Below are 27,505 nucleotides of genomic sequence, written 5' to 3'. Positions count from 1 at the left end.
GGTGGATAATTTAGACGTCAATTAACCTAAAATAACCTGTCTTTGAATCGTGAAAATAAACGAGCGCACCCAGAAGAAGCCCACAGGAACAAGGGAGGACATGAGAACTCCATACTGCAGGCTCTCCAGACTGGTATTGCACCCAAAACCCAGGAAGAGTAAGGCAGCAGCCCTAACCTCCACGCTTCCGTGCTTCCCAGGAAAAATTTTAAAGCTTCGGTCAATACAGAGACTCTATGTCAACAGCAGATGTCGCTGCGATTCCCAGTTTCCCCTTTCCCGTTTTGTGAGGTGCCTGGATGAAGGCACAACGTCATACGGGCATTTCAAAATGGCTCCCTTCATTGGCAGGAGGAGGGGAGACAGCTGCCGGTTGTTACACTAACAACAACATCACCTCTCTGGATGGGGATGGGGTGTTTCTGGAGTGTATGTGTCCGTGTCTTCTGCCGCTAATAATGACCGCAGTCCGGCCGTTTTTCGTCCCGTTTTAAAGAATCGTAAGTGCTCTAAAATGTTAACGACTCTCCCGAACCAGGGGCGAACAAAACCCCAGCGATCCGAGGCGGCACAGCTGCACCGTTTTTGTTGTGGAGCTGTGCGAGCACTGTGAATGAAATGGAAAAAGAGGAAAATGGAGCTCCCCTGTTGCCTTTGTCTGTCGATGTCAACGAAAACGAGCAGAAGACCAAACCGCCGGGCTGCCGCTCGGGAGCCGCCTCTCTTGCGGTGAAAGACAACAGGAATAAAGTCTCCTCCGAAGACACGAAGTCTGTTCCTCCGGGGAGAGGGTCTGTTCATTCCGCCGGTGACAGGAATGTGAGCGCAGACGAGATCGGCCTGCCATCGCAGCCCCTTCCTGCTGGAGGTAAAAAAATGCTTGATTTTGTCACCGACTGCGTCCCCGGCAGGATTAAAGACAGTTGTGTCTTGGCCGAGCAGCGTAGCGATGGCACCCTAAACGGATTTATTGAGTCATCGGAGCCGCTCATGGTTGGATCAGGAATCGGAGGGGGAGGTGGCCGGGGAATCCCGTCCCGCTCATCTGCGGCTGCCACCAAGCAGGGAGAAAGAAACGGGATGCTTATAGGTAGCACCTCGGAGGGGATACGAGAGTGCGGGGCGAAAGCGGAAGGCTGCGTTGCTGGGAAACCGGATAGAGGTCGTTTACTTCGCGACCCTGGGTCAGACTTACTCTTTTCGCCGTCATGTGACGGCCGGCACCAGCAGAACTGCACTTGCACGGCCTCGCCGGCCACAGACATGAAACTTACCAACGGGGATGTGGACTGTATACCGCGGGCGGGGGACACGTACTCTGAGTGCTGCGAGCGCCCTACCCTGAGCCGCCCGGCTGCGCCGTGCAAAGGCGCCGGCGCCGCGGAGAGGGAAGCGAAACTGGCCAACGGTGGGGTGGTAAACGAGAGCGAGTCGCTGGACGCCTCAGCAGATTTCCACGGCCGCCCGGATGAAAGCCCAGGTGACACGGAGCCTCCTGCGCCACTTGGAAGATGCGGTCAGGGGTCCAGTGACGGAGTTGCGCCCGGGGATGTGCTGGAGACCCAAGCGGGAGGGGCGTCTGTGTTTCCGGCTTCTGAGCGCGGTGCCGCGTCCTCAGGACCCAGCACATCACCCGCTGAACGCGGTGAGCACCCCACGAAAGCAGAGGAGATAAGCGAGAGTTCATCTCTTCGACCTTTAACACTCAGGACTAACAAAAACACTACAGCCTGCCTCAGTTGCGATGCCACCCCGGTCAGCCCGGAGGGTGGACAGGTGTGCTCCGGGTCCGAGGAGGAGCACGACCCGAGGTTTATGGACGTCGCTGTAGGTTCCAGGAACACCTTCGAGGTCAGCCGGCGTCAAAGCGCTCCAGACAACCTGCCCGATGGCTTGCCCCTACCTGCGGACTCCTCCGCAGAGCAGGGCTCAAAACCCAAGAAGCTTGGGATCTCTGATTTTTTCAGCAGGTAAAAACCTACACTTAACATTATCTACAGCCCTGTTCCCACTTGGCCTTTCACAGACGTGGTGATCACAAAGAGTAATCTGAGGTCACACTGCGGTCTGTGTGCAGTAATGCGTTCTGAAACATCAGACTCTGCCTCAAGTGGTGGTTAGGTTGGTTTAAAGACATGGTTCAACAAGCAGTAACTTATGAGTGTATTTTCAAAGACCGCACAGGGTTCCTTCTGGGCACAAGCTATAAAATCTTTTCTTGAGTGATTTACACTGCCTCTTGGGGAATACAAATGGTAGACACTTTATTTTAGGAGTCACCATGTGAGCCATGTGGTATTTATGAGTGGCTTTCCAGCGGTTAATAACGGGCAAATCTTGTATGAAGACTAGCTAGACAAGCTAGGTACTTGTTCTCTTTCATCACTAGTTAAATATGTCTGGTTTGTAGTTACTAATCATGCATACTTAAGACAGGCCTTGGTTACTGACAGTCAACTAGCTGTGTCAGTAATGAAGTAGTACATGGCCTGCAGGTGACCCCTAAAATGAAGTGTTCACATATTTTGGTGAAGCACTGACGTTCAAGTCTTCAGCTTGGGCAGTCTCATGCATTCTGACACTAACAGTCTGTCAGCAGCACTTTGAGACGTGATGCTTTTCCTTGTTGACACTTGAATATAGCGTAGTCTGATAAGAACACATTGATTTCCCAATTGTGTCTGCCTGTGTTTCCACAGTTGTTTCTGCAGGAGCAGGTTGAGGGATTTTACTGGGAGTCCAGAGCTCCCTGTTTCCATTTGCCTGTGGTGTGGAAACTGCTGGGTCATTGTCCCCTCTTCCAATCCATACCTGCTTAATTTTAACACTCCCCGTCTTGTCACAGGGGGTCTCTTTGCCTTTTTATAGGACACAGCAGAAGTGGGAAAATGTTGGGACATTAACATCCAAACAAATTATCATAATTCCTAACGTTTTTTCCCTTTAAAACGTTATATGTGCTGTTAAGTGGTGTGAAGTGTCATATAGCAGTGCTTTTAGCTGCTTTCTGATACAGGAAACCCTTTCCTTCTCCGCATTGAGCTTTTGTCTCAGTCTACAATAGTGGCAGATGCATGAGGCCATCGCAGTTCCATATGCGAAATGTAGCTGAAGGCAGTACAGCTGCCACTGCACTCATTTGTCACACTGTTGCTGGGTTGTCTCTGTGCATTAACAGATCAGTTCTCATTTTTCACACTTCCTTGATAGATACAGCACCTTGTCAAGGTATTCACCTCCCTCCCATGATGTCATAGCTTGAGGGAAATTCGCTACCTGCCTGAGGGACTTGGCAGAGGCGGCTGTGTTTATTCTGAGATCTCGTGAGCAACTGTTATTGCACACAGAGGCCATTCGACTCACCTTGTGAGTTGTCAAGTAACTTTCTGTTCTTTTAACTAATTTAGGTTTCCCGCATTCAAGGGGGTGAATACTTACACGATCAACATATATTTGCTTGATTTTATTTGTGTTTTTTTTTTACTGATGTATGACTTCTTTCACCCATGAAGGTTTTAACTCTAAGCATTTAAGTTATAATTAAAAATATACTCTTAAAAGTATGATTATCTCATTTCTAATTAAACAACGTAGGATATCATTGGAAGTAGAATATCGTTGGAAGGGGGTGAATACTTTTATGAGGCCCTGTAAACTCTGACCTGTATGTTGCTGTTTCTAATATGTCAGTGCAATTTTATCATTCAACAGAGCGAAAGAGGTAATTTGGCCACTTCTCTCTTATAATAAATAATCTGCTGTCTTTTGGTGTGCTACATTAAGCTGCCCTCAAGTTACTTCATTATCATGTCCCTCAGTGGAGACTGAGTGGAGTTTGTAAGCTTATGTCTCTTTTTTGGAAAAGAGATCTGCAGTTGTCCCTTTCAAGTCTCTGGTCTCTTCAAATAGTAAATCACAGTAAGAAAAAAAGTAGAAGTAGGGTACTGGTATATACAGTATAACCCAGTTGCCCTGGATAATTCACCAGGGTGGGTGTTGTACCTAAAGTGCTCCCCATTCTGTAAAAATAATCCTAAATTTTGAGTTTTGGATTGTAGAACAAACTCCCCAGCCATGTTGTTGAAACCAGTACCCTGGCTTCTTTCAAGAAATGGCTGGGTGAGATATGGGGGTCAATTCATTACTAACTGAACAGGCCAAATGAGCTGAATGGCTTGTCATTTGTAACCCTTCTTATGTTCTATGTATGTAGTACTTGGGGACAAGTGCTTGTAAGTGCAATTCTAGAAAAAACAATACTGTAGGTGTGTTTTGTGGAGGTTTGCTTCGTGTGAGTCCTCGTTTACCCACGCCATATCTCAAGGGCTTGATTAGAGTGTAATGTGGTTCTTGTGATATAATAATTAGCTGACACATCTCTCTTTCAGAGCTTGCAAAGAAGATATGATTGTTTAATTGTGCATGAGCTGCACAGCAGTTAGATATGGCCTGAATCTTTTCAAGCTTTGTATTGTTAGTCTTGGCATCTGTGGTTTTCACAGCACAACACAACAACACAACAGATTCTTCCTTTTCTAATTTGAGCTGCAATGCAAATAAAGTTCAGCATCCGGGATGCTAATGCATGTTTGTACACAAGGGTACCGGCGCTGTCAGAGGTTTTCACACTTACTTATAAGCACTAAAATATTTAACCCAAAAGAAAGTTTGTGGAAATGGTTGTTAACACTTGGCCAAGTGTAAAATGTGACCAGACAGTATGTTAAAGGGAAAGTGCTTCAAGGAGAAGTGAAATTAAGCCTGTAATCTGAAAAAAATGTCACAGTCAGCAAGACCACGCTGAAAGAAACACCACTCGCTTGTGTTTTAGCCAATAGTTTTTTTTATGTGAAACATTCTGTCGTAGCAAAGTAAAGCACTCTTATTATTTTAGCATTTTGATGTGGTAATGCAGCTGTATATTATGCCTTTATTGTTATTTCTTTTTTAACTTGTTTCAAAACTAGTGGTTTGTAAAAGAGAAAGTTTTGTTTTCTGAACCTTTTCAGTCACGGAATCATGGTACGTCTGTGCATAGTGGTTTGCTTCAGTTCTGTCGCGAAGAGAAAGGTGCATTCACTGTATTGGAATGGATGAGACATGCACTGTGTTGAGGGCGTCTGGCTCTTGATATGATATGAGCGTGTCAGCTGATTGTGTGGGACTTGAAATGAGAGCAGGACTTCTTTTAGTATTCGCATCAGGAAGACTGCTCCCTTCCTTCTCACAAACAGACATCCATTGAGTGAAAAGAAGGAACTTTTGTTATCCTGGTTTATTATTCAGGCTCCCATTCTCTGAAATTATTTCTTATGAAAACCACGCTGGAATGTTTTCATTGGACTTGGAACAGTCTGCAGGCAGGCAGCTGCCCAAGGCGAGATCTGTTTACATGAGAAAGGAAAGACCCTGCCAGCGACTGGATTCTTACTATAAATCATTAAAGAGCACAGCTCAGGTGGGTCCATCTGCACTTTCCTATAGTGTCATAGAAACAAGAAGTTATTTTAAACAGGAAACCTGATGTCTTGAGCAAAGGCCACTCACTAAACAGGGTTTGTGAATTTGTAACTAGTAAAGATGTTACTGTCATCCCGGGAGACGATATTGCTTCCATTAAAGTTTCCCTAAGGAAAATACTTTTTTTCCCACACATCAAAGTGGATAAGAAGTTGTTCAATTTTACAGTAATATGTGAAATGAAAAACAGAAGTAACCAAATAGAGATAAGTATAGTTTTAACCAACAGTCAAAACCTTTTTTATATTTTAACTGTTCATATAGTTGTTGTCACAGCATCTTGACCAAAAATAATCGAATGTGCTTTGAGAGCAGTGGAAACTGTAGGGTGTAGAACATGACGTTGTATATTACAGTCATAATGGGTTAAGCTTCCCTTTTGGCAGGTTAAAATACTTATGTTATGCCCATAGAATAAAATCAAGTATTGTTACTACTGTCTCATTGTGTTCAGCACTGCCAGAGATGTATAGTAATAAGTATTCTTAATTTTCCTGATGATCAATACTAACCTTTCGAGTGTCTTAATATGTTTGTGTTAGACTGTGGGTTTTATTATGCATGTGTGTATCTTAGGTGTTTAATATTTTAAGCTACTGTAACATAGTAAGATGGTGTTTTCAGTTTGGTCTAGAAAACAATGAGTGTGAACAATTAACGTCTGCTTAGCAGCTTTAGATGATTAAAATTGTCAGAGTGGTGTAGTAAATAATATTAGTAAATATGTGTTGCTGCAAGTATGTCCTACTCAGTTGTGCTCACTTAAAAAAAGAAAAAGAAAAATTGTATGGTTCAGGAAAGTGTTCTTTAGTTTTGTTTGCTGCCTTGAGATAGTTTGGTCCAGTGCCTCTCTGTTTAAAGTTGGGGAGTGTTTCTAGACGTTTATTGTAAATATTAGTGTTCACCGCAGGACATTGTCTCATTGCTTTGACTAAAAGAAATACCCACACTGCTCATATTAGGGCATTGTCATGGGTTCCATCTTGTTTTTCCAAGCTAGCAGTGTTTAATGATGAGTAATTTCCAATCCATTTGTACTTGTCTAATAAGTGTCCTGCAGATCTTCCTCAACTGTATTAAACAAAAAGCAAAAACAATGTGCAGTCTTACGTTGGTTCTGAACATGTAGTTAATCGGAAATATTACAGCTACCAGCTGTGTCGTCTCTTTTGACATGGGGACCAGAGCAGGTGAAACTGCTTTTTGTCACTATTTGCTGGTTAAGGTTAAGGTGAAAATTGAAGCAAATATGAATTCCTAACAGCGCTTGTTATTTATTGTCACCCTTTGTTACACGTTGTCATACACTTAGTGAAACATGTTAGTGAAACATTGCCATTTCAGCAATTTTATCTTTACACATTAGTTATGTGGTATATTACAAATTATCATAATACAGGCTATGTGTTGTATTTCTATGAAAAATTGCACTGTATCAGCTACTGAGAAGGGAGACCTGTCATTTGATTTCAGCAGCTATGATTAGTTGAGGTTTGTCAGTTATTAACTGTGACTCTGTTGTACATGGCCTCTAATTATGATCATTATTGAAATCACTCAGAAACTGGCACTCTGTAAAGGATTAATGCACAAAATCCCTGTGCTATTTTGACTGGGATGACTGAAATAATAGGATTAGAGAGCACCATGGATTGAAATCTTATACCAGATTCATCTAAATTTATAAAGTTTCATTTGTTTTTACAGCTCTAAACATACCTTTTTTTCTATGATAAGAAAATATGCAACTTAGTGTTCTAAGTTGTGACCAAGATAAAGTTATATCTTTATACAAGACAGTCACACTGTTTTGACATAGCTCAGCGATCTTGTTTTAAATTCTGTCTGACCAGTGTTCTAATAATGCTTTGCTTGTAGTTTCTGTTCTTCAGATCTGTTTCATACAAAACATGTTGTCTTGGTCTCCAAGTGTTGAATATGAGTTTTTTTCCACGTACAGTAATACATAGTGATCAATGTTTGTGAGTTCGGAGGAAGATATTTTATTTATCAGTGTATACACAGAACGTTGTTCTCAAGAACTGAAGTTTCCACAACACCAGTCTTCTCCACTGTGTATGGATATACAGTTTTTTGTTGTTTATATATCTTTTTACAGTGCATTAAATACAAAAAAGGTTCAATAAAGAGCTTTTTTTATTTTCTAGAAAGTAACTCCTGAAGAAGTAAACCTGAATGTACTATACAAATGTTATAATTTATTATACTTAAAAGCATATTTAACTCACTTTGTTTTTCATTGGCTTTGAATTTTTTCTTTTAATTTGGTAAGGCTGTTAAGAAAGTGGTGAACCTGGAAAGAGAGAGGATAGTGGAAGGAATATTACCATTTATACTTTTTATTTTAATCTTTTTAAGATTTTATGTTAATCTTTCACATACAATTTTGCTCAGTGAAGTGAAACCAAGCCTTAGGTGAAAAAAAAAATCACAAAGAAATAAATTGATGGCACTATTACACAACCTTGTCTTTAAACAAAGGTTTTTTAATGTCTGTGCCAGAAATGACGATGGTAATTTAATTGTACATCAACATCTAAACGTCTAAATAGCATTTTTGTATCCAGAAAATCAATACAAGTGAGGCAAGAATCGAAGATCACATTGCATGTAGATGTGATCTGCAGTTGCTGTCACTGACGTTTTGGAAGGCAGTGTCCCCATTGGTAGATTTTTTTTGTACAAAAGTGAGTATTCAGAGTATCACATCTGTATTACAACGAAGATTCTGCTGTAAATTAGGCCTTACAGATGAAATCTGTTTTGTAGTGAAATTATTCCGTAGTTAACAGGATTATCTCTGATGAGTAAAACAGCTGCAATGACCAGCATAGATCTAATGGTAAAAAAAAAGTAAAAGCACCAGCTCTGCTATATCAGTTTTACTCTTTGTAGTAAAACTGATAGTAAAACTAAACACTTATGCAGTACTGGATGTCCTTTTGAATACTACAACACAGAGATAATTTAACCGAGGTCTAGTATATAACCCAGATTATTCAGGCTTCAGAGTCTTCGCATTACTCATTTGCACACTGACTTAATGGAGCTAATTTTCCAGGGCAGCTTTTAAAACTGAAGAACAGCTGCAAGCAGATGTGCCAGACACATTGTGTTTTCTTTCACTCAGAATTGTGGCTGTTTCTGTGAGTGTGTTTGAACACTACATGGTTTTTCTTTCATTCCTAGATGTTTTTATGCCTTTTTGTGCTTGTGTTTTATAATTGTATTGTGGGGAAACACAATCATAAATGTACTTGCATTATTGTTGAAGTAATAAGCTACTGTATGTGTGTAGTAGTTCAGGTGGGTAGCTGTGTCAGCATGCGTAGACTGCAAAGGAACAAGTAACGTGTGTTTGTTTCACAGTATTCATAATGTGTGTGAAGCAAAACTTTTAGACAAAGGGCATTTCAGCTGTTCATTATGGTATGAGAATTCTTTGCTCTGGTGTACAGAGTATTACTGTAAGAACCTGTCACACAGTCATTGTAGATCCTTTAGTTTTGCATGTTATTTTACTGTCCATGTAATCTTAACACATATGCTGGAACAATTGTTTCCAATAGACCTGATTTCAGCTAAAAATGTCTTAAAAATATTTTGCTTCTGTTCATATTATTCACAGGCAAATTTGTAATGGTTTAATCTATAAATGGACTTAAAAATTGTGTGGGGTTGCACACAGGAAAAACAAACTACACCACTGTTAATGCATGTTGTGGTGCAGAAATAAGTATGTGTGCTGATGCCAAAATTCTGTTATCACAAACATACAGTAGACATATTTTACTACCCAGGATAGCATCGTTTGTAGATTTTAAGTTTTCATTCTAATGTAGACATTCCAGAAAATTAGCTAAAGTTATGTATAGTATTGCAAGAAATTAAAGATAATCATAGTATTAAGGTATTGATGTTTAAAGGGGTTAAAGGATATGTTAATTATAATAATACTATACAACACCTTTAAAAGTGGCTTCTAAAAGTGTTTTCCAGTTAGAAAAACAAGCACACAAATTGTTCAGGGCTTGGTTCCAATTCATTGGTGGTGTTGATAACGAACTGAAGTTGAGCAAACTTTCAGAGCTTTTCACTGGTATGGAACAATACCAATGTTTGCACATAACTTGCCTAATTTTTTTCTGTTAACCATTCTTCAACCATTAGATTTGAAGAGTAGTTTGGCTCAATTTTTATTGGGTGCTTAATGCAATGAGCGTAAGGACTGCTGAGCTGAACCTCAATATCCATATCATGGCTGTTGGGATTGATGCAGTGAGTGTGATGACAAACTGGCCCCTGTTCTGATCACGTGTAGCTGGACAGCTGGAAGTTCCCTGGCATCGAATCCAAAAGCAACAGCGATATTAGAGGGATGCTATAAAACCTTCAAATTTCAGATGAAGATAGGATGGCCTATCCATGTTTCATGAGTTCACACCATAACAAATTTAAAATCACTTGGGAACTTTGCAAAATACCGGCCTGACATAGCTATGTACCCTCCACATAAGACGCACAGCAGACTAATTTTAGATATGATCTATCGCTTTGCTGAAACATCTCGACTGCAGAAACGTTAAGCTACCTGAGCAAACCCTCTGTCAGGAAATTCTGATCCTCTGGCTTATTGGAAAGGAAAGGTGAGTCTCCCATTTAGCCCTCCTGGATTCCAGGCTCCTAGCTACATCAGCTCTACACCTTTCCACGTTTCCACAAAAATGTTTGTCGCCACAGCTTTCAAGCTTGAGTGGTACAATCTAAGTGATGCAAAGTTAAAAGAGCGTATGATGATCAGGTTTAACAGTGATTTTTTTATGGCAGTATTCATGACTGGATTTCTTTTTGAACTTCTAAAATTCAGTCTGGCATGCTTTATGGTTTAGTGTCTTGGATGTGCACATGTACATTGCATTGTAGTTAATGTAAAATATCAGTATTACTGTTGAAAATGACAAAAATGAAATGGAAAAATAGATATTATTCCATTCCAATATTATTTAATGCAAAATATAACATTTCAAGAACTAGAGGTTGGGTTGTTTTTAAATGACAAATTTGTCAGTGGATTGCCTGAATTGATATTAATAATTAGATTTTAATCTACAACTTAATGGTCACATTTTTGGATGGGATTTATTTCTCCTCCCGAACATATGAATAATATGATTCGTGCCAGAGGCTGGAAAACTGTTTAAATCCTGTACGAGTCTGAGAGAAAAGGTTCTTTCTTAGGTTGTTTTAAGCCATCCCCGGTGTCATATGCCTAATGTCTTGTGCTGTACTAACATTTGTTGTTCTCAGGCTGATCTTCTGGCTTGTTTAGAGCAGTTTATGACCCAAGGCTGTGTGGTTAATCAACTGCCATCCCTGGCTGTTCATTCTTTAGAATTGGTTTTGTGCAGAATGTTATATAGTATATCAATATGCAAATCAATGTTCATTTGTGACAAATATGCCTTTTTGGTCTGTTAAAGACACTATTAATTACAGTTATTAACCCTTATTAAATCTTCTTTTCCATTCTATGTCATTGTTTTGGGTAAAGCTGTAAACTGTAAAACTAAACTCTTGACTGTGTGAAGTGCAGCTCTTGTTGTTCTGCAGCATAGCCAAATGTATTTAAAGGGCGCAGATGTAAACGCTGAATTTCAAAGCGTAGTTTCATCAGAACAACATTTGCTCAAATGTCTAAAGGTGCAAATCTAACAGCAGACAATAAAAGTCAAAAAGAGAACGTTCCGTTTTAAACGTTTGGGAATTGTGCTTTTAGTTGGAGGCAGGTGAAGCAGAACAAATTATGCAGGGAAGCTAGAACCTTTGAAATCTGTCCTTGGTTATGTTTTAGTCATGGGCAACAATTTTATCTGAAGGTTTTTGACTGAAGAACAATATGTTCACTTGTTTGGATAACCTGTGTATTATTTTTAGCTCTTTTAAGTCAGGCATTCACTGCAGGCTTCATGAATTTCATCTGGTAACTACAGTGAGAAAATAGTTAACCAAACACAGTTATTAAATGCTGTAATGGAAAGAGCTGAAGGATACAGAAAATTCCTGTCAGATGTTTAATAATGGCACTGAACCATGTGGTTTTTGTTTCAAGGTTAATCAATTATGTGTCTTTTTTGTTTTTGTAACTTGCATATTCCTTGAAGCTTTGAAGATACGATATCAGATGCCTTTTATTTCTGTGGTTTTGTAAATGTTAAATACGTAGCCTACAGTCATGTACAGTATGAACCACAGAGTATCACAGGGCTCTTTGCATGTTTGGGGACCTTGAATCTGGAAATGTTTTTTCTTTCATCAGTCAAAACAGTGCTGTAAGTACTGTAAATAATAAAATATTAAGAACATTTATATCAACATTAAAGTACATTTGCTTTTTACAGTCTCTTGAAAATACAGTACATTTAAGATGATATACTTTAGCATTACAAGTATAGCGGTATTTTGTCAATTCTAATAAATGAATATTAATATGCCTACATTGTAATCATATCTCCATTGGGTTTAAATAAACGTATGGATGATGGCACGTAACAATAGTACAGACTTGCGTTAGGATTTTGAGATTTAGAAACAGACAGTATATGCTTTCAGGACCTGTTCTTTTCTTGAGTATACGCGCTGACTATTTGGAGCAGTTATGATGAAGATGGGTTATAGAATAGAATAACAGGCACCTGTTAATCTAAAATGCCGCGATATGACACATAGTGAGGATGTGTTGTTTTTTAACAGGTGGCAGAGATTTCCCAAAGACTGTGAAATCCACAACTGTTTTTTCATTTATGTTCTAAATGTAGTTTTAGAAGTGTCAGTTACAGAATAAAAATGTGGTCATTTATTGTACTTTAATTTTCAAAGGATAATTTTGTTCTTGTCGCCATAGTCCGGAAGAGCTGTGGAAAATTTCCCCAGACAGTGTTGTCTATATTTCAATTTCTGCTCAAGAAAGTGTTTCCACAGTTCCTTCCTAACCACAGAACCTGTTGTGTGACAGGAGTTCAACTCCAGTCATGGTACCACTGCAGCATACTGAATAATTCAATATTAATAGTTTTTGGTTATCTACTTACTTGATTTGACATGCTCCCTGAAGCTAGCATGGTAAGCACAATTCTTCGACCCCTCAGTGCTGCTGCTGTTTGTGGCCACTAGCTTTGGTTATCATGGTGCTCTCTGCTGTGCTTTCCCTATTAGACATGTGTCGGAGCCCTGTGTAGGCTGCAGAGGTGATGGTAATGAATGGCCTCTGTCTCTGACTGTGCTGTTCTGCTGGAGAGGTGCCTACTCTAGACATAGGAAAGATAAGGAGATTCTGCTTGTTGAACACTATTAAGTCAGAGCCTTATAATTTGCACTACATGAACTGTATCTGGAGTAATATAATGGAAACTGGACGTTCTAGTGTTGAAGTAAATACACCCCCATGGTATTAGAGCCCTGCTTTTGATAACATTCAGAAAGAAAAGTGGTTAACAAGTACTGTTACAAGGTGGTTGAATCATTCCTGCTTTCTTTTTAAAACGTGTCCATTTTGTTTTCTCAGCCGGATTCCTGGAGGGATAGGATTTCTATTTGCGTGTTAGGATCTAAAACTGCTATTCTTAACCTGTCATCTGCATTCGTGAAGATCTGTCACAGGCTAGAGAGAAATTTAGTGTAACACAGGTTCAGCTTGTTTAAAATACCTTTGAACACAACTATTTTTCTCTGCACGTTTCCTTTAATAAATGTGTGTAAGCTTACTCCATGATAACTTAATGCGGACAATGTAACATTAGTTTCCTGTTGGCATTCCAAAGTTTACCAGTGGAGATGCATTTAATTAGAGAGCTTTGTAAGTCACTGTTCAGTAAAACATGTTTGTCTGTCTTCCTATGGTTTTATGGAATAGTGGTTTATCTCATGGAAATTCTTTTGAGATCCTTTACATTTTTATCCTTTCTAATAATGACAGCGTCAGCCTGTGAACTCTAAAATCCACCCTTGGGTTCTGTTTTCCCCTGCCTATTCCCACACTCATCCTCGCAATAACTCATCTCATTTACTCTTCTGTTTCTTAGGAGCTTGTTCTCCAGGAAAGGTAAAGAGCCTAAAACTCCATCCCAGAGTGTTCCTGGATGGAAGTTGTTCGGAAAAGTTCCACTAAGAGAGAACACTCAGAAGGATTCCAAAACTATCCAGCAGGTTGGTTTGTATACTTCTCATACAGTTTATATTTGCCGTGAAGACAATTTTAAGACTGCTTGTTGTCTCCTTTAACTTAACTTAACCCCCATTTTCTGGCTACTGCTTCAGTTTGTTTCCTGTGTTTGATTAAAAGTTCATGGTTAATTTTATTCTGAACATTTTTCTAAACTGTCTTTAAATTGCAAACAGCAGGAGTCTGACTGGTGTTACATTCTTAGTCAACACAGAGCTGAAGTACTAGGCAGTATGTGCTTCAGTCTTTGCAAAATAAATCCTTTTCTGCAACTTATAGAGAAAATATTTGTAAAAAAACACCAGCAATTAAAGTAATATTTTTTTAAAATTATAATTTTTTGGGTGTGATAGAGTTGTTGTTTGATGTTTGTGTCAACAAGTTTGTATTTGCATTTTTTGCAGTAAAAGACAGTAAAAGACTAGACTGAAGTCCAATAACTGTTGCTTATTAAAATTAATCATTTAAATGTGCTTTTCCTGATCTTAGATACCTAAGTATTCAATGATCTCAAAGAACCTTTATTGTAATTAATGTGTTTCACCAAAACATTTTACAGTATTTTGACAAATTGTGACATTTTTTAAAATGGCAGCCATTAGTTACTAATACCATTCATAAAAACCTTTTTCCACAGCCATGTGGTATGTGCAATATATAGGTCAGAAAACATCCAGGAACAGCTGAATGCTTCTAAATAATTGAACCACAAGCTAAAGCTTAGATTTTCGCTCCCCACATGTAACTTTAAGTTGGATTCCATTCCAGCCATTAAGAGTTTTCTTAAGGTGAATGTTAGGAGCTTCTGGGATAAAGATAAAACCCACTTGAATACACTTCCATCACCTAACAGGCCCTTATTGACCAGATTCCGATTGGATCGTTTCTGGGTCCGGGCTTCCACGCACTGCAGCTGAAGAAGTTTCCATTTGTTGCTTCTTCAGCTGTGGTGACAGCCCCACGTTTCTGGCAGCCCCTCCTCGCTGTGTGGAATGAAAGGCCCAGGGTCAGCAGGTTTGAAAGCCTGTTGGCAGGCTACTCTCCAGCTGCAGCTGCTGGCTGTGCTTTCGCCCCAGCAGGAAGTGACCGTGGCTGCTGCACGCTGGCCAGCCCATATCCCACCCGCAGGGCTTCCTTCCTCCACAGAGATCGTTTTATTCTTATTTCCTGCCCTTCTTTTGAACAGTCTGCAGCATCAAGTATTACTCCATGTGTACTGAACAGATACTATCAACAGATGTTTTTTGTCCACGTGTACCTTTACATCTTAAAAAGCAGAATACTTAAAAAGCGAGACGCGGAGGCCCGTGTGAGGCTTCCTGAGCAAACAGTTATCAGCAGTGTGCGCTGCATGAGGTGGGCTCAAACCAGTTCCTGCTGCTGAAATGCAGTGAGCCACCTGATTTCCTCTCCAGGTGACACCCTTCCCCATGCTTGCCAGTTGCTGTGCAACAGGTTTAAGAAGGACTTTAACTGGTCAGTAGGATCCTGTTCTCAAGTAGAGTTTTAATTGAAAACCGGTTTATGCCATAGTTACTGCTGTGTCATGGATGTAGTTCTTATCAATAAATACCCACCCAGCTTTTTATACTTGTTGCCATTTCTTCAGGATCTCATATTACAGTGTAGCATGATTATAATTCTCTTTTCTTTTTTTCCTTATTTGTATATGTAACACAGTTACGTAGTTCTGGCAGGTTTACTTAGTAGAGCGCGTTTAAAGATAGCACTGTAGATGATTATTAAAGTGAAGTATCGGACTGGCCTTTTGGCCCTGTAAAGGTAAAATTATAGGAGTTAAGAAAACGGTCTGCTCGCCCAATGTAGCTCGTACCTCCTAGGATGGTTTATACCAGTTTATTTTGATAGGAACCAAGAAAATCACCTTCAAAATAATGTCATGTTTTTAGGGCATGTCTGCAGCATTGTTTGTCGATGTTTTTGTTTTTCGTTCAAAGGGAAGTTAAACTTAGAGTTCTTTTTGTTTTTGTTTTTTTGTTCTTTTCTCAATGCTTTACTGACTGAGTACAAACTGTGTTTTTTTCCATCAGGACAGTAACCCAGGCAATCTAACGTCTGTATCTACACCAAATCTGTTAAGCACAGGGGTATGGAATTTTATTGTCTTTTTTTACAGTCATCTTTCAACCTGCTGTATGCATGGAACCGCTTAGCGATCATTTTCATAGCCCACCTACTGATTGTCTGCACTTCGCATTTTCATACTAGCATGAGAAAATGTCATGGCACTAACATGAAAAGTAAAACATTGTTCAAAGGAAAAACTGCCACCTAATAACAGAAAATCAGCAAGGCTTGCTCTTTTCATTGCATATATTGAACTTATGTTACCCTAAATTCTCTGACCACATTCAGCACAAGGTCTCATTCTTTGCCCCCATTCTGTCTGTGCTTGTTCTTGTTTTTTTTTTTCCTCATTGGCCAAAAAACGGCCTGACGTCACTGTTGTACACGACTGTGTACATTATCAAGGTAAGCGTTTTTAATTGATAGGCCTTACACAGAAAAAACTAAGAAAGTGTTGCAAAGAAAGACAGGTGTTTTAAATTTAACGTACAGAAAATGGCCGCTAAAGTTGCCTTTCTGTACATGACATTTCTGTGCTGTAGAAAGTGCAGAGAGTGGCAAAAGATGCAGAGGAAATTTTATCCATGCTAGAATCCTGCACTCTAGTATTTAATCCTCCGGGCTGGAGCACATGCAGTGTTGGAAGGTCAGGAAAATAAAATAGTCCCAGGCATGCAATAAATGCAAACATAGGCTAGGGAATCTAAGAACACTTTAAGCAGTGGCACTTTTAAACAAGATATTGGTCTTGCTCACTAATTTCTTAACTGATTCAGCAGCAACTGCAAATACCATTGTTTTTAATCCTTTCCAGACCTGGACTGATAAAATCGTGCAGAATTGTGTCACGGATAGGTGTTACTTCACCTACAATTGAGACCTGTTGACTTATCTGACTCTTATTTTTCTGTACACTAAGTTTTAACATTTATGTAGGAAGCCACCAGGGACCCTAAATCCTTGCATTAGATCTTTTTGCATAGAATGGACTAAAGTACTTAGATTAAACTAATAAAATTACAGCAAAGTTAAATAACTTTGTTTTAAAAAATTCAATATTTCCATCATTAGAACCTTAATTACATATCGTAAAAGATGGTGTTTTCTGTGTTTTAGGAAACAACATAACAATTTTTTGTACTTGGATTCATTCAAGTGAGAACAGAATAAAATATAAATATACAAATAGCGATATTAAAATAAATACTACATTTAGGAAAATGGATGACATGATGTACAATGTTGTTTGAACAGTGATTTGGCCTTGTGTGTAAATAGGATACAGTATATTAATAAGAGTATCTGAACAAATTTCTGAAATGCACAGTAGTGTTCTAATTACTGCTTGAGGAAATTGGTAAAATTGCTTTTATGACTAATGGTTTACTTTCAGTAAATCTGATTTCAGTGATTAACAGCAGCAGAAGGCCACAAGTAGAAATGTTGTAGTTTCAATGCTCTCAATTATTACATCTGTTGCTGAAGGACAATCTCTCCAACCAGATACCCAGAGGGATAGCTTGTTTTAGCTTGAAACATTTAAATCTGATCTTACTGGGAGTCGAATTTGAAGCTGTTACTTGTAATCACTTATTTTATGATTACCTTTTCAATACCCCAAAAAGTTTTATTCTTAAAACAAAAATACATTTACTTGGCTTTCCTCATATTTCACATACCACAAAGCTCTCTAACAGTAAGATGTGTCCAGAATGTAATGCACAATAAATTGATCTGCTGTCTTGAAAGCAGGCTCAGTTTAGGTGGCTGCAAATTGAATCCCTCCATTCATGTGGGCAAAGTCTGTGACCTAGACTAAAACTGCATTCCTTTATACAAATGGGAATTTATCAAATGTTTCTTAAGTTCTTCCCTTGCAGATTGCACAATCTAATACTTTAGGGTGTCCAATAAACTGCATTGGGTAATATCCTATCGTGTGTTTCATCCACACAGTGCTACTATTGAGTGGTAACTGCAAAATGCTTAGTATTTTGCCTTGTGAAAGGCTGCTATTCTATTTGAATGGTGAACTGAGTGATAGATGGTTTCCATGTATTCAGAGCAGTAACTGGCACAAATAAAACCAATACTGTATTGTTTAAATACAGAGCTACATGTTTGCAGTAGCAGAGCTCCCTGCCGTTTGAATAGAAATGCTGTACTGATGCAATGAACAGCCTGTTTAAATCTTGAGGGTTCTGTGGTAGTAAATTAGTATGTCATCTTTGCTGAAAGCTCTTGTTCCCTTTTGGCAGCATTGTAGCTTTTGTGTGCAATTCTATAGCAATGACAGGAATTTTAGGAACTAATAAAATGTCTCTCTAGAGGAAGTGAGATGTAGGCTAACTTGTATTGATACAGATCTAGCTCTGTCGTCATTGCCAGTTTTGACCCTAGCATTTCTTTGGGAATGTTCCAAGGCTGGATATATGTCTTGTAATTGAAGCTTACAATATGTACCTGATATGAAGCACAGTGTGAAAACTTAGAAATAAAATAAAATAGTTTTTAGGTGAAATCTTTCAAATGGAACTGACTCCATTTCACTTCAGAAGACCCAAGTTTGTACCAACAATTTAATGAATATTAACACAACTGCAGAATAACATTGCAGATAAGACAGAATTGCGCAGGGATGGCTGGCCACAGTAACAGAATTTAGCCTTGCCCGTGTCTCTTCTCACTGCCCCCTGGTAAACTCTGATGTTATTCTGGAGGACACTGTGCAGTTTGCAACAGGAATGCCGGTTCAACGTGTTCTCTGTAGATTTCAAAGAAGTTTCAGTCTGTGCAGACTGTTGCACAAGAACACTAAAAGAATGTCTGTTTAAATCTAAGAATGATGTGACGCGTTTATTATGAATTTTATTATTATTAGTCATTGTGGCATGATTTATTTTGCAGTTCCTATCTGATTTTTCCAAGAATTATTTTTATTTATAAATTCTACTCTTTTGAAAAGATGTAAAACAATCTTATACTGTAGTCTCTCCTTTGCCAACTTTAAAAACAATTAAAATACACTATGAAATAAAATAAAGAATAAATAGACTGTAATCTTAAAATTAAAATAGAGTGACAGCTAAGCAATGTCTTTTTCTCTTCCAAGTTTCCTTTAAGCTTTCCCTAGTTTTCCCAGTGGACATCTGCTGTAAAAGAAAACTTGATTGAAATGTTCAAAGTATTATTTATCTGTAATTTATCTTAAGAAATTACCTTCCTGTCACTGCGCTTTATCTGGCGTGAGCTGAAACCTTGCAGCTTCATACATTTGACTTGTAAATGTCAACATCCAACATTTGCAAAAATGTAGGCAGCAAATACGGGGGGCAAATGTGTTGCAGGTCGTGTGTGTTTTTTTGTGCGGAAACTTTGCTAAGTTTTTGCCGTTTATTCAGGAATATGAAGCGCGGACCGGAAAGGCATCCAATCCCCCTCCTCAGCCAGGAAGGCGCAAAAACCTGGAGTTTGAACCACTTTCAACTACAGCACTTATTCTGGAAGACCGCCCTGCGTGAGTTGGCCTGAAATTGTATATTCTCACTGTCACCTATCGCTGAATATTAACAGGGAATCTAGGATTTCTCCTAGAACAAAGGTACACGGTATTCAACAGTAACTCTTGGCTACTGATTCGGCTGACTCAGATTAATAGAAACTGTAACTGTTGGTGATGACAGAGGAACAGCCATCGAAAAAGAGTGCTGCTACAAAATATATGACAAAAGCAGGGTAGTTTTATTTTTTACAGTCCACTTCAAAACAGTGGGTCATCTGTTTCATTTGTTGGCAGGCTTCAGAGTTCATAAAGAATTTATTCGTCTGAAATAGAATCCCGTTTCTATTCCTGTAGTCTATATGTTTCACCAGAGAAGCATTAAAATCACCTGACCGTATGTTTCCGTGCTTCTTTATTTGACTTTCTTTTGTTTATGAAGCTGTTCAAACCAATTTTTTGGAAGGCGGCTTAATGGCACCAGAGTAATGCACTGTATATACCCGATAGCTGCTCTGCTGAAACAGGATAGAAATTGCAGAGCTATTGGTGGCTGCTGCATTTTGTGTCCTTTATCGTTAATTCAGATTGACCGACCCCTCGTGAAGAATAGCTGTCTTTCTTACAGAAACCTGCCTGCAAAGTCAGCTGTAGAAGCACAGCGCCATCGACAGGAGTACGACGAGATGGTGGCTGAGGCCAAGAAGAGAGGTATGTCGTTGTTTTTGTTCGTTCTGTGGTCTTTGAGAACTTTTTAGTTGGTCTGTAGCCTGTCTGTATTTTTTTTTTGTTTCTGCCACAGAGATGAAAGAGGCACAGAAGAAGAAGAAAATAATGAAAGAGAGGTATAAGCAGGAGGAAATCATTGCGAACGCTATGGTGATTTGGAACACTGAGATCCTCCCAAACTGGGAAACCATGTGAGTGTGTATCTGGTCACGGGTCTGTGGATGAAGCTGCAGCCCTTTGTACAGTTTTCTTTAACAGCTCTGTGTGTTCATTGGCAGGCGCAATACAAGAAAAGTCAGAGAGCTCTGGTGGCAAGGACTGCCCCCTAGTGTCCGTGGCAAAGTCTGGAGTCTGGCCATTGGAAATGAACTAAATATTACACACGGTAAGGATTTTTTAACGGGGTATTGGTTTCTGAGAGAAAAATCAATATAAAAATTTGAAACCAGAAGGGAAATATAATCTACCAGTTGGAATAAAATTTCTTCTTCATACTAACACAAAGCCTTTTTGTGGTGAAGTGCTGTTTTTAAAATATTTCCAAAAGATGTGCAATTGTGGGTAGCCAAATTTAGTACCTAAAAGCATTTGATTAAATTGATAGGCCTTTGCAGTGGTGCATAACTTCATCCGATTGAGAGGTATCAGTGTCAGTGGTCCATCAAGGCCAAATTAGAGGAGCTACTTGACTATCGGGCCATCATTTCCCATTTACCTAGTTAAAGAAAACAGCATTCTTTTTAATTTGCATCAAAGCTTTTAGCACAATGTGTTCAGAAGAGAAAGAAAAAATAGATCCTTGTGTTTGCTAATCACAGCAATTTAGTACTATTACAAATATTTAAATATGCTTTATACCTTTGTGATAAAATGACACATATTCTTGTGTAGTGGTGTTTGGTAAATTATGATCTCGATAACAAAGCAGTATTAGCTCATTGTAGTCCGATGTGATCTGCTCTCAGAAGCTCAGTAAGACTGGGCCTGGTCAGTACTGGGATGGGAGACCTATCTGTCGTAATATTTATTAATTAACCATACTATTTTTGCACTGTTCCAAGAATTACCTTGCACTGTTTTTGTCCTGTTATATTTTCTCTGCAGAATTTTGCACAGTTTTGATTACTTGATTACATGTTATTTATGTTATGTTATTACATGTTACTGTTATTGCTATTGTGTTACTGTCTATTGTCTTATCTTCTGTCCTATTTATATACTGCACCTGAGTGACTAATGAGAAACACTTTTCATTATACTATGCACCTGTGTAAGTATAATGACAATAAAGTTGAATTGAATTCAATTTAATATATGACAAAGAGTGGGAGAATATCCCATGGCACAGATTAGAAGTGTAGGGGTATTACCCTGGTCTTGTGGTTAAATTACATTCTGAGCTTACTCAGTCTGGCCTTCCTAAATTTCTCCCTTAATTCAGGTGCAGGAAATTCTTGCGTCTCCATTGTTGTAGGTGGTGTTACACTTTGGTTTCATTGGTGAATGAAATGGCTCCCCTCCCATGTGTGAAGCGATGAAAAGTGCTGTACGAAAACAGGCGATTATTATAAGTAATCTTAAATAATCTTAGAAAGCAATGAATTTTCTGCATGGTTGAGTGCAGGTTGAGAACAAAGTTTCCTCCGCCTATGAGCTTGGGCTGTGTCACGGGGATTGCTTAAGCCATGGTGTGGAGCTACCTGGGGCAGTGAGGGCCCTGAGGCTTGCAGTGTGTCAGAGAGAGGTGCACTGAAGAAGAGCTCTCCTGTAAACCACTGCCAAGGTTGCAGAGCACAACAGACAGCGTTTGGAACAAGCACTGTTCTCCTTGCCCACTAGCTGGTACAAGGGTTGTAGCGTTCATATAAGTTGATTCAGCAATTGTCATTTTCAAATCAGTAGAGTTTGCAAAAAACGTGCTGATGCATTTTTTGAGAGAAGAAGGTAGAACTATTTCCTGATATCACAAATAAAGCCTCAAAAGAAGTGTTTTTGATACTGATTCACTGCTGTACATACTCAGATCTAATAATGGTGAAAATTGTTTACAAAACCTAGTATGATCATGGGTTTTATATGATCACACCTTATTTTTTTTTTGTGTGTGTGCTTCCCTCAGAGCTGTATGAAATTTTTCTGTCCAGAGCTAAGGAACGATGGAAGAGTTTCAGTGAAACAGGATCAGAAAATGAAGCAGAGGGTAAGGGGTCATTTTTTTACTCTAAAATGGGACATGAATTAGGTTTTGATGAAGCACAGCATTATGATTTGTCTTTAGGTAACCTAACAAAAGAATTTCTTCTCAAATATAGTTTGTCAGCATTGTTGCTTCGGTGGTTTTCTGTCTCAGACTTTATACTGCACTAGTTATATTTAACTCATTGGAAAATTTGTTTAGACGGTTTATCCTGGTCAATATTTACACTGGGCATCTTCTATCCAGTCTTCTGCTTGCAGTCTGGCATTTTAATCTGTTTCATGCATCAGCATAAACCATGTATTTGAAAACCATGTTTTTAAAAAGAAAGTCAAATAGTGTTCTTGCCAGTAATTACTCATTCCTTCCTTTTTTTAAACATCTGCAGTTCATCTGAGACAGATTGTTTTTGCCAGTTAGAATCCCTCAAAATATGAGCCATGGTGTTTCATACACGTCATGAAACAAAGATAGACTTGATGGCTGCTTCTGAGCTGGATAATATTTGAGTAGGCACAATTTAAAGAAAAGCCATTGCACCAAATTGTAAAAACAACAGCGTGCGCAGAAAAATCTAACAATCATTGGACTTGGATTTGACGGTGCTGGAGTCTTGGAACTCGAAAGCTTGCATTGACAGAGTTTGTTCAGAGATGGGCCTTGCGTTGGTACCTAGCTTTGTGTCTGTAGCCTCCAGGAATAGTCCAGCTTGCATCAAAAGCAAAGTTCTTTCGAAAAGCCTAAAATAAAAGCAGCTGAGAGAGAGCTTTTTGTATATTATTCAATTTTAGATTCAGGAGCGTCGCTTGCGGACAGAGAATCAAGTCTGGAGCTGATAAAGTTGGATATATCCCGAACCTTTCCCTCTCTTTTCATATTTCAGAAGGTAAGTAAACGTGCATGTCTGTAGCTTTATTCTTGTTGTTCCTCCATTAGTCGCTAATTAAAACTAATGTTAACTCATTCTTTGTTATAGGGTGGTCCATACCATGATCTTTTGCATAGTGTACTAGGGGCCTATACCTGTTACAGGCCTGATGTTGGATATGTAAGTATATTGTGAAAAAATATACATATATCTGACAGTGTAAAGAAAAATTCAATAAAAAGAAAAATACAAAAAACTACAGCAAAGTACGTAGAACATCAGACATAAGTAGAGTGCTCTTTGTAGGTTCAACATTTGCATGTATTTTACTAAGCTTTGTATGCAGCGTTCTGATGCTTTTGATCTTTACTGGGAGTTGTGTGGAAACTATCAGTCTGTCAATGATGCTTTTAATGTGGAAAAAAACATTTTGTACAAACGAGACAAAATATTTTATCAAAGCAATTAGATTCAGGTCACGGGCCAGCTTGCACTAAATGTCTGTTGTCTGTTTTAATAATGTGTTGAAAGAAACTTCTCTTGCTCATTCATTTCAGGTACAAGGGATGTCCTTCATTGCTGCTGTGCTAATCCTTAACCTGGAAGAAGCCGATGCATTTATTGCCTTTGCCAACCTTCTCAACAAGCCCTGTCAAATGGCTTTTTTCAGAGTTGATCATGACTTGGTAATTTATAATGAAGTATTTCATTTAATAAAGATGCCATTGTTACAGACCATTCTTTGTGTATTGTTCTCCCGTCAGCTAGTATCTGTTTGTTCATTTAAAAAAAAAGGCTTTACTATCAGTTTTCTTTTGAGGTATTTGATATAATACAAGATTTTTAAAAATATGTACTGTATATATTTTATTTACATTTGTATATATTTAGTATATATTATTGTATGTACATAAAAGAATAGCCCAGCTATCTATTAATGACTAAAAGTGTATAATTTCTAATTATCATTACATTTTAAAATGTTGTGTTGCAACTCAACCAGTTATTCAGCATTCTTTGGAGATGGTAAAAGACATTCTGATCAGGATATACCACTTGTGCAAATTTGTACTTAAGGCAAGCACCTGTTACTAATCATCTACGATGATATATCTTTAGCAGTCCATTTGACTTTTAAAATATTTCAAGTAGAACTGTTCAATAATCATTGGAAAGCAATATTACCTTGTCAAAAATCATGTAATGTAAGTGGGACAAAGATGACACACAATGTATCGAATATTGCATTTTAAAATAAAAAAAAATAAATGTGCTATCCACTCTTAATTTTGCAGATGCTGAAATACTTTGCTGCATTTGAAGTGTTCTTTGATGAAAATCTTCCCAGGTTATTTGCTCACTTTCAGAGTTACAACCTTACCCCTGACCTCTATCTTATTGACTGGTAAGTACAGTGTCAAAGGATGGTGAAATACCAATGATACAATAACGTAGTACGTCAGGTAGCTGTCATTTGAAAATCAGTGACACTTGTCACTTGTTTGAGGCCTTTGCTAGTAATGGTGAACTAGCATTCACATCTTGGAGCCTGATCTTGTGAGAGCTCAGAAGCTAATCTGATTTCCACTTTCTTCTTCAATTGTTCTGCTGTGTACTGAGTCTATAGGTACATTATGTCTATCACAAGTCACCCAAGAAGGTACTGCACCTCAGTAATAGATACAGTGGACCTTATCCTGTCTATAAAGCACTTGGGAATACTTGTGGATGAATAGTGCAATATTAATGCAAGGAATTAATTGAAGGAATGTGATTAGGCCTTTATCAGTTTTTAGTAATCCTTCTGTTGTCTGTTGTGTTTTTTTTCTGTCTATTTTCAAGGATTTTTACACTATACAGCAAATCCTTGCCTCTGGATTTAGCCTGTCGAGTCTGGGATGTCTTTTGCCGGGATGGAGAGGAGTTTCTGTTTCGAACAGGTCTGGGAATTCTCAAGTTGTACGAAGACATCCTCCTTCAGATGGATTTCATACACATAGCTCAGTTCTTGACCAGACTTCCTGAGGAAACGACTTCTGAAAAGCTCTTCAGCTGCATTGCAGCTGTCCAGATGTTAAGCAGTAATAAAAAATGGATTCAAGTAAGTTACAGCTGCTCCCAGTACTGTATATCATAAACACAAGCTTCTTTCTTTTTCTGTTTGGCTTAAAAATATGAAACACTATTGCTAATTCATTGCATAAACAGTAATATTAGTAAGACTTTTCTGTGCATATGACGATTATCTAAGTGTTAGAAATCAGTACAATTTACACTTAGTATTCAACACAGTATCAATAAACTTAATACTTTAATACTTACAATTGGGATTCAATTTTATTTAAACTGTACTTTTTGCTACATTATGTATGCATGAAGTCCTAAGGCAATTTGAAAAGTATATAGTTATAGGAGATTAACGTCTGGCTTTACAAACTGTGATTAATCATAGGCCTAGATCAGTTTACCAAAATTAACATTGGGTAGTTCAAAATGAGTGCTACTCAAATAGAGTGAAACGTGCCATAAATGCTTAACCACTCACCTTAGAAAGGATCAAGAGCAACACCTAGAGGAACTCTTTAACAGCTACAATAAAAAAAATTCTACTGAATACAAACACAATTGCATATGAAGAAAAATGGTTTCCCAATCATCAACTAAATGTGGGAATGTAACTTTAAATTTGTTTTTTTCACTAGAAAAAAAGTACTGGAAACAAACCTCAAAACGTTTTTTTAAATCATCCTTATCTTTATTAGGTTTTTACTGCATTGATGAAGGACAGCAAGGAACTGGACAAGAACAACAGCCCAGCACAAAAAAGTTAAAAAGGTTTTGTTGTGGTACACATGAAACAATTAAAAAAATGCATACTCCTCTAAAATTTCCTTTACAACAACTGTGACAGAAGACTAGAACGGAGTTGACAATGAAAACTTACTTAGTCAATTTCACCAAAAGGTTGTGAAGCAATACTTGAGGAAAACCTCTAACACCATAGCCAGTATTAATGTCTGCTGGGGGTTAGTTTCTTACTGACTCAGTGGAAGATAAAAACTGGGAGGAGGACACATTCTTTGGAAATTACAATGCTAAGCAGGCCTACAGTAAATGCAAGAACAGTTCCCAGCTGTCAAAAGTGTGCTTTACAGATAAACTGAATTTCAAGTTGTGCAGGCAACAGATATAATTCCTGTGGGTTTGTTTATGGAAAAAAACTGAAAATCACTTCACAAAGTGTAATATACTCCAGCAATCCACAAACCAGCAAAAAAAATAATCAAGATTTATGGACCAAATCAATTAAATCTTCACTACAAAATCTATCTTTTTTAACTTGTTAAAATAATTGTATAGAAATGAATTAAAAATCTATAAGACCTAGGCAAGAGAAGCGTAAAAAATGTCTTTTTACTTGCATTGCACTTATAACCACAGTACCAGTTATTTCAGGGACATTCCTGATGATAAACACTATTTATGGTGAGCAAGGAAATGAAATGGCAAGTTTCTGACACTGCTTGTGCTGAGCTTCCCAGGTACTTGAAGGTGCTATCCATTTTACATTCATATTCTTAGGAGTGTGAATCTAGATAAGACTAAGAAAGACAGTACTGATTACCGGTGTATCCTTGGAATGTGATTTCATGAATATATATTCTCCCCTGGTGTGAGCTGTGCACGTGGAATTGTTCTACAGAAACTGTGTATCTTTATGAAGTGCAATAGTGAACTCGAACGGGCACATGGAATCTCGGTGATTTACAGGGTGCAGGTTTCCGCATCACTTTTCACTGAGTTTGGAACAGAAGTTCAAGTTGCTTTGGTTGCCGTCTCCAAATAGAATGGTTACAACAGTACAGCTTTGATGGTAAATGTAAAAAACTATAAACTCTTTTTGCATTAACACCCTGAGTTCTTTTTACACGCTCAGTGTGGTAAATTTTAAAAACAGGTTACATTTTGATTTTGAAATATTGTCATATTTAAAAAAAGCAAAAAGCAACACTCACTTAGCCGAAGCATGACCTGTTTTTATATAGTCATCTGTTTATTCATGTTATTGTATCTTCATTTAACTTGACCACACATAAGGATTTTATGTTGGGATTTTATGTTGCTGTTTTCTTTTATTTAAAGCTTTATCTAACTTTGCATCCCTCCTTTTTATTTTTATTTTAATTTATATAGCCGTACATTAAGTCTGCATTTTTTCTTTTTCTACTCCTGCTTTCTAATGTACAGTTTTTCATACTTACCACAGGTACTGTATATAAAATTGATTGTAAATAGATGGGTTTTTGCCTTGTTATAAAACCACTAGTTACACTTCCCATGTGTAAATAAATCTCTGAAGCAAAA

At 38.3% G+C, this 27,505-nt stretch overlaps 1 protein-coding gene across 2 annotated transcripts; it reads left to right on the top strand.

The window, feature by feature from the left end:
* Positions 1–27,505, top strand: tbc1d12b (TBC1 domain family, member 12b). 2 transcript variants are annotated; one of them, XM_088634739.1, is made up of 14 exons: positions 1–1,970; positions 13,620–13,743; positions 15,811–15,867; positions 19,249–19,364; positions 19,975–20,057; positions 20,149–20,266; positions 20,354–20,460; positions 22,195–22,275; positions 23,064–23,158; positions 23,249–23,320; positions 23,698–23,826; positions 24,436–24,545; positions 24,983–25,241; positions 25,903–27,505. In XM_088634739.1, the coding sequence occupies exons 1-14, from the start codon at positions 619–621 to the stop codon at positions 25,969–25,971; spliced, it is 2,772 nt and encodes a 923-aa protein (XP_088490865.1). In that variant the 5' UTR covers positions 1–618; the 3' UTR covers positions 25,972–27,505. The 2 variants fall into 2 exon arrangements, with proteins under 2 accessions (XP_088490865.1, XP_088490867.1); XM_088634741.1 differs by lacking the exon at positions 15,811–15,867 and having other exon boundaries at positions 15–1,970.

The sequence above is a fragment of the Lepisosteus platostomus genome, chromosome 6, assembly GCF_059453375.1.
Source record: "Lepisosteus platostomus isolate fLepPlt1 chromosome 6, fLepPlt1.hap1, whole genome shotgun sequence".
In the NCBI taxonomy this organism is placed as follows: domain Eukaryota; kingdom Metazoa; phylum Chordata; class Actinopteri; order Semionotiformes; family Lepisosteidae; genus Lepisosteus; species Lepisosteus platostomus.
Note: the sequence above shows the minus strand (reverse complement) of the source record. Positions and strands in the feature narration are given on the sequence as shown.

Bases quoted from the DNA above. Each gene is read 5' to 3' on its own strand.
- tbc1d12b (XM_088634739.1), top strand. From the start codon at position 619: ATGGAAAAAGAGGAAAATGGAGCTCCCCTGTTGCCTTTGTCTGTCGAT. The intron at 20,267-20,353 runs GTGAGTGTGTAT...GTTCATTGGCAG, and splicing joins CTCCCAAACTGGGAAACCAT to GCGCAATACAAGAAAAGTCA. The intron at 22,276-23,063 runs GTAAGGGGTCAT...ATTCAATTTTAG, and splicing joins ATCAGAAAATGAAGCAGAGG to ATTCAGGAGCGTCGCTTGCG.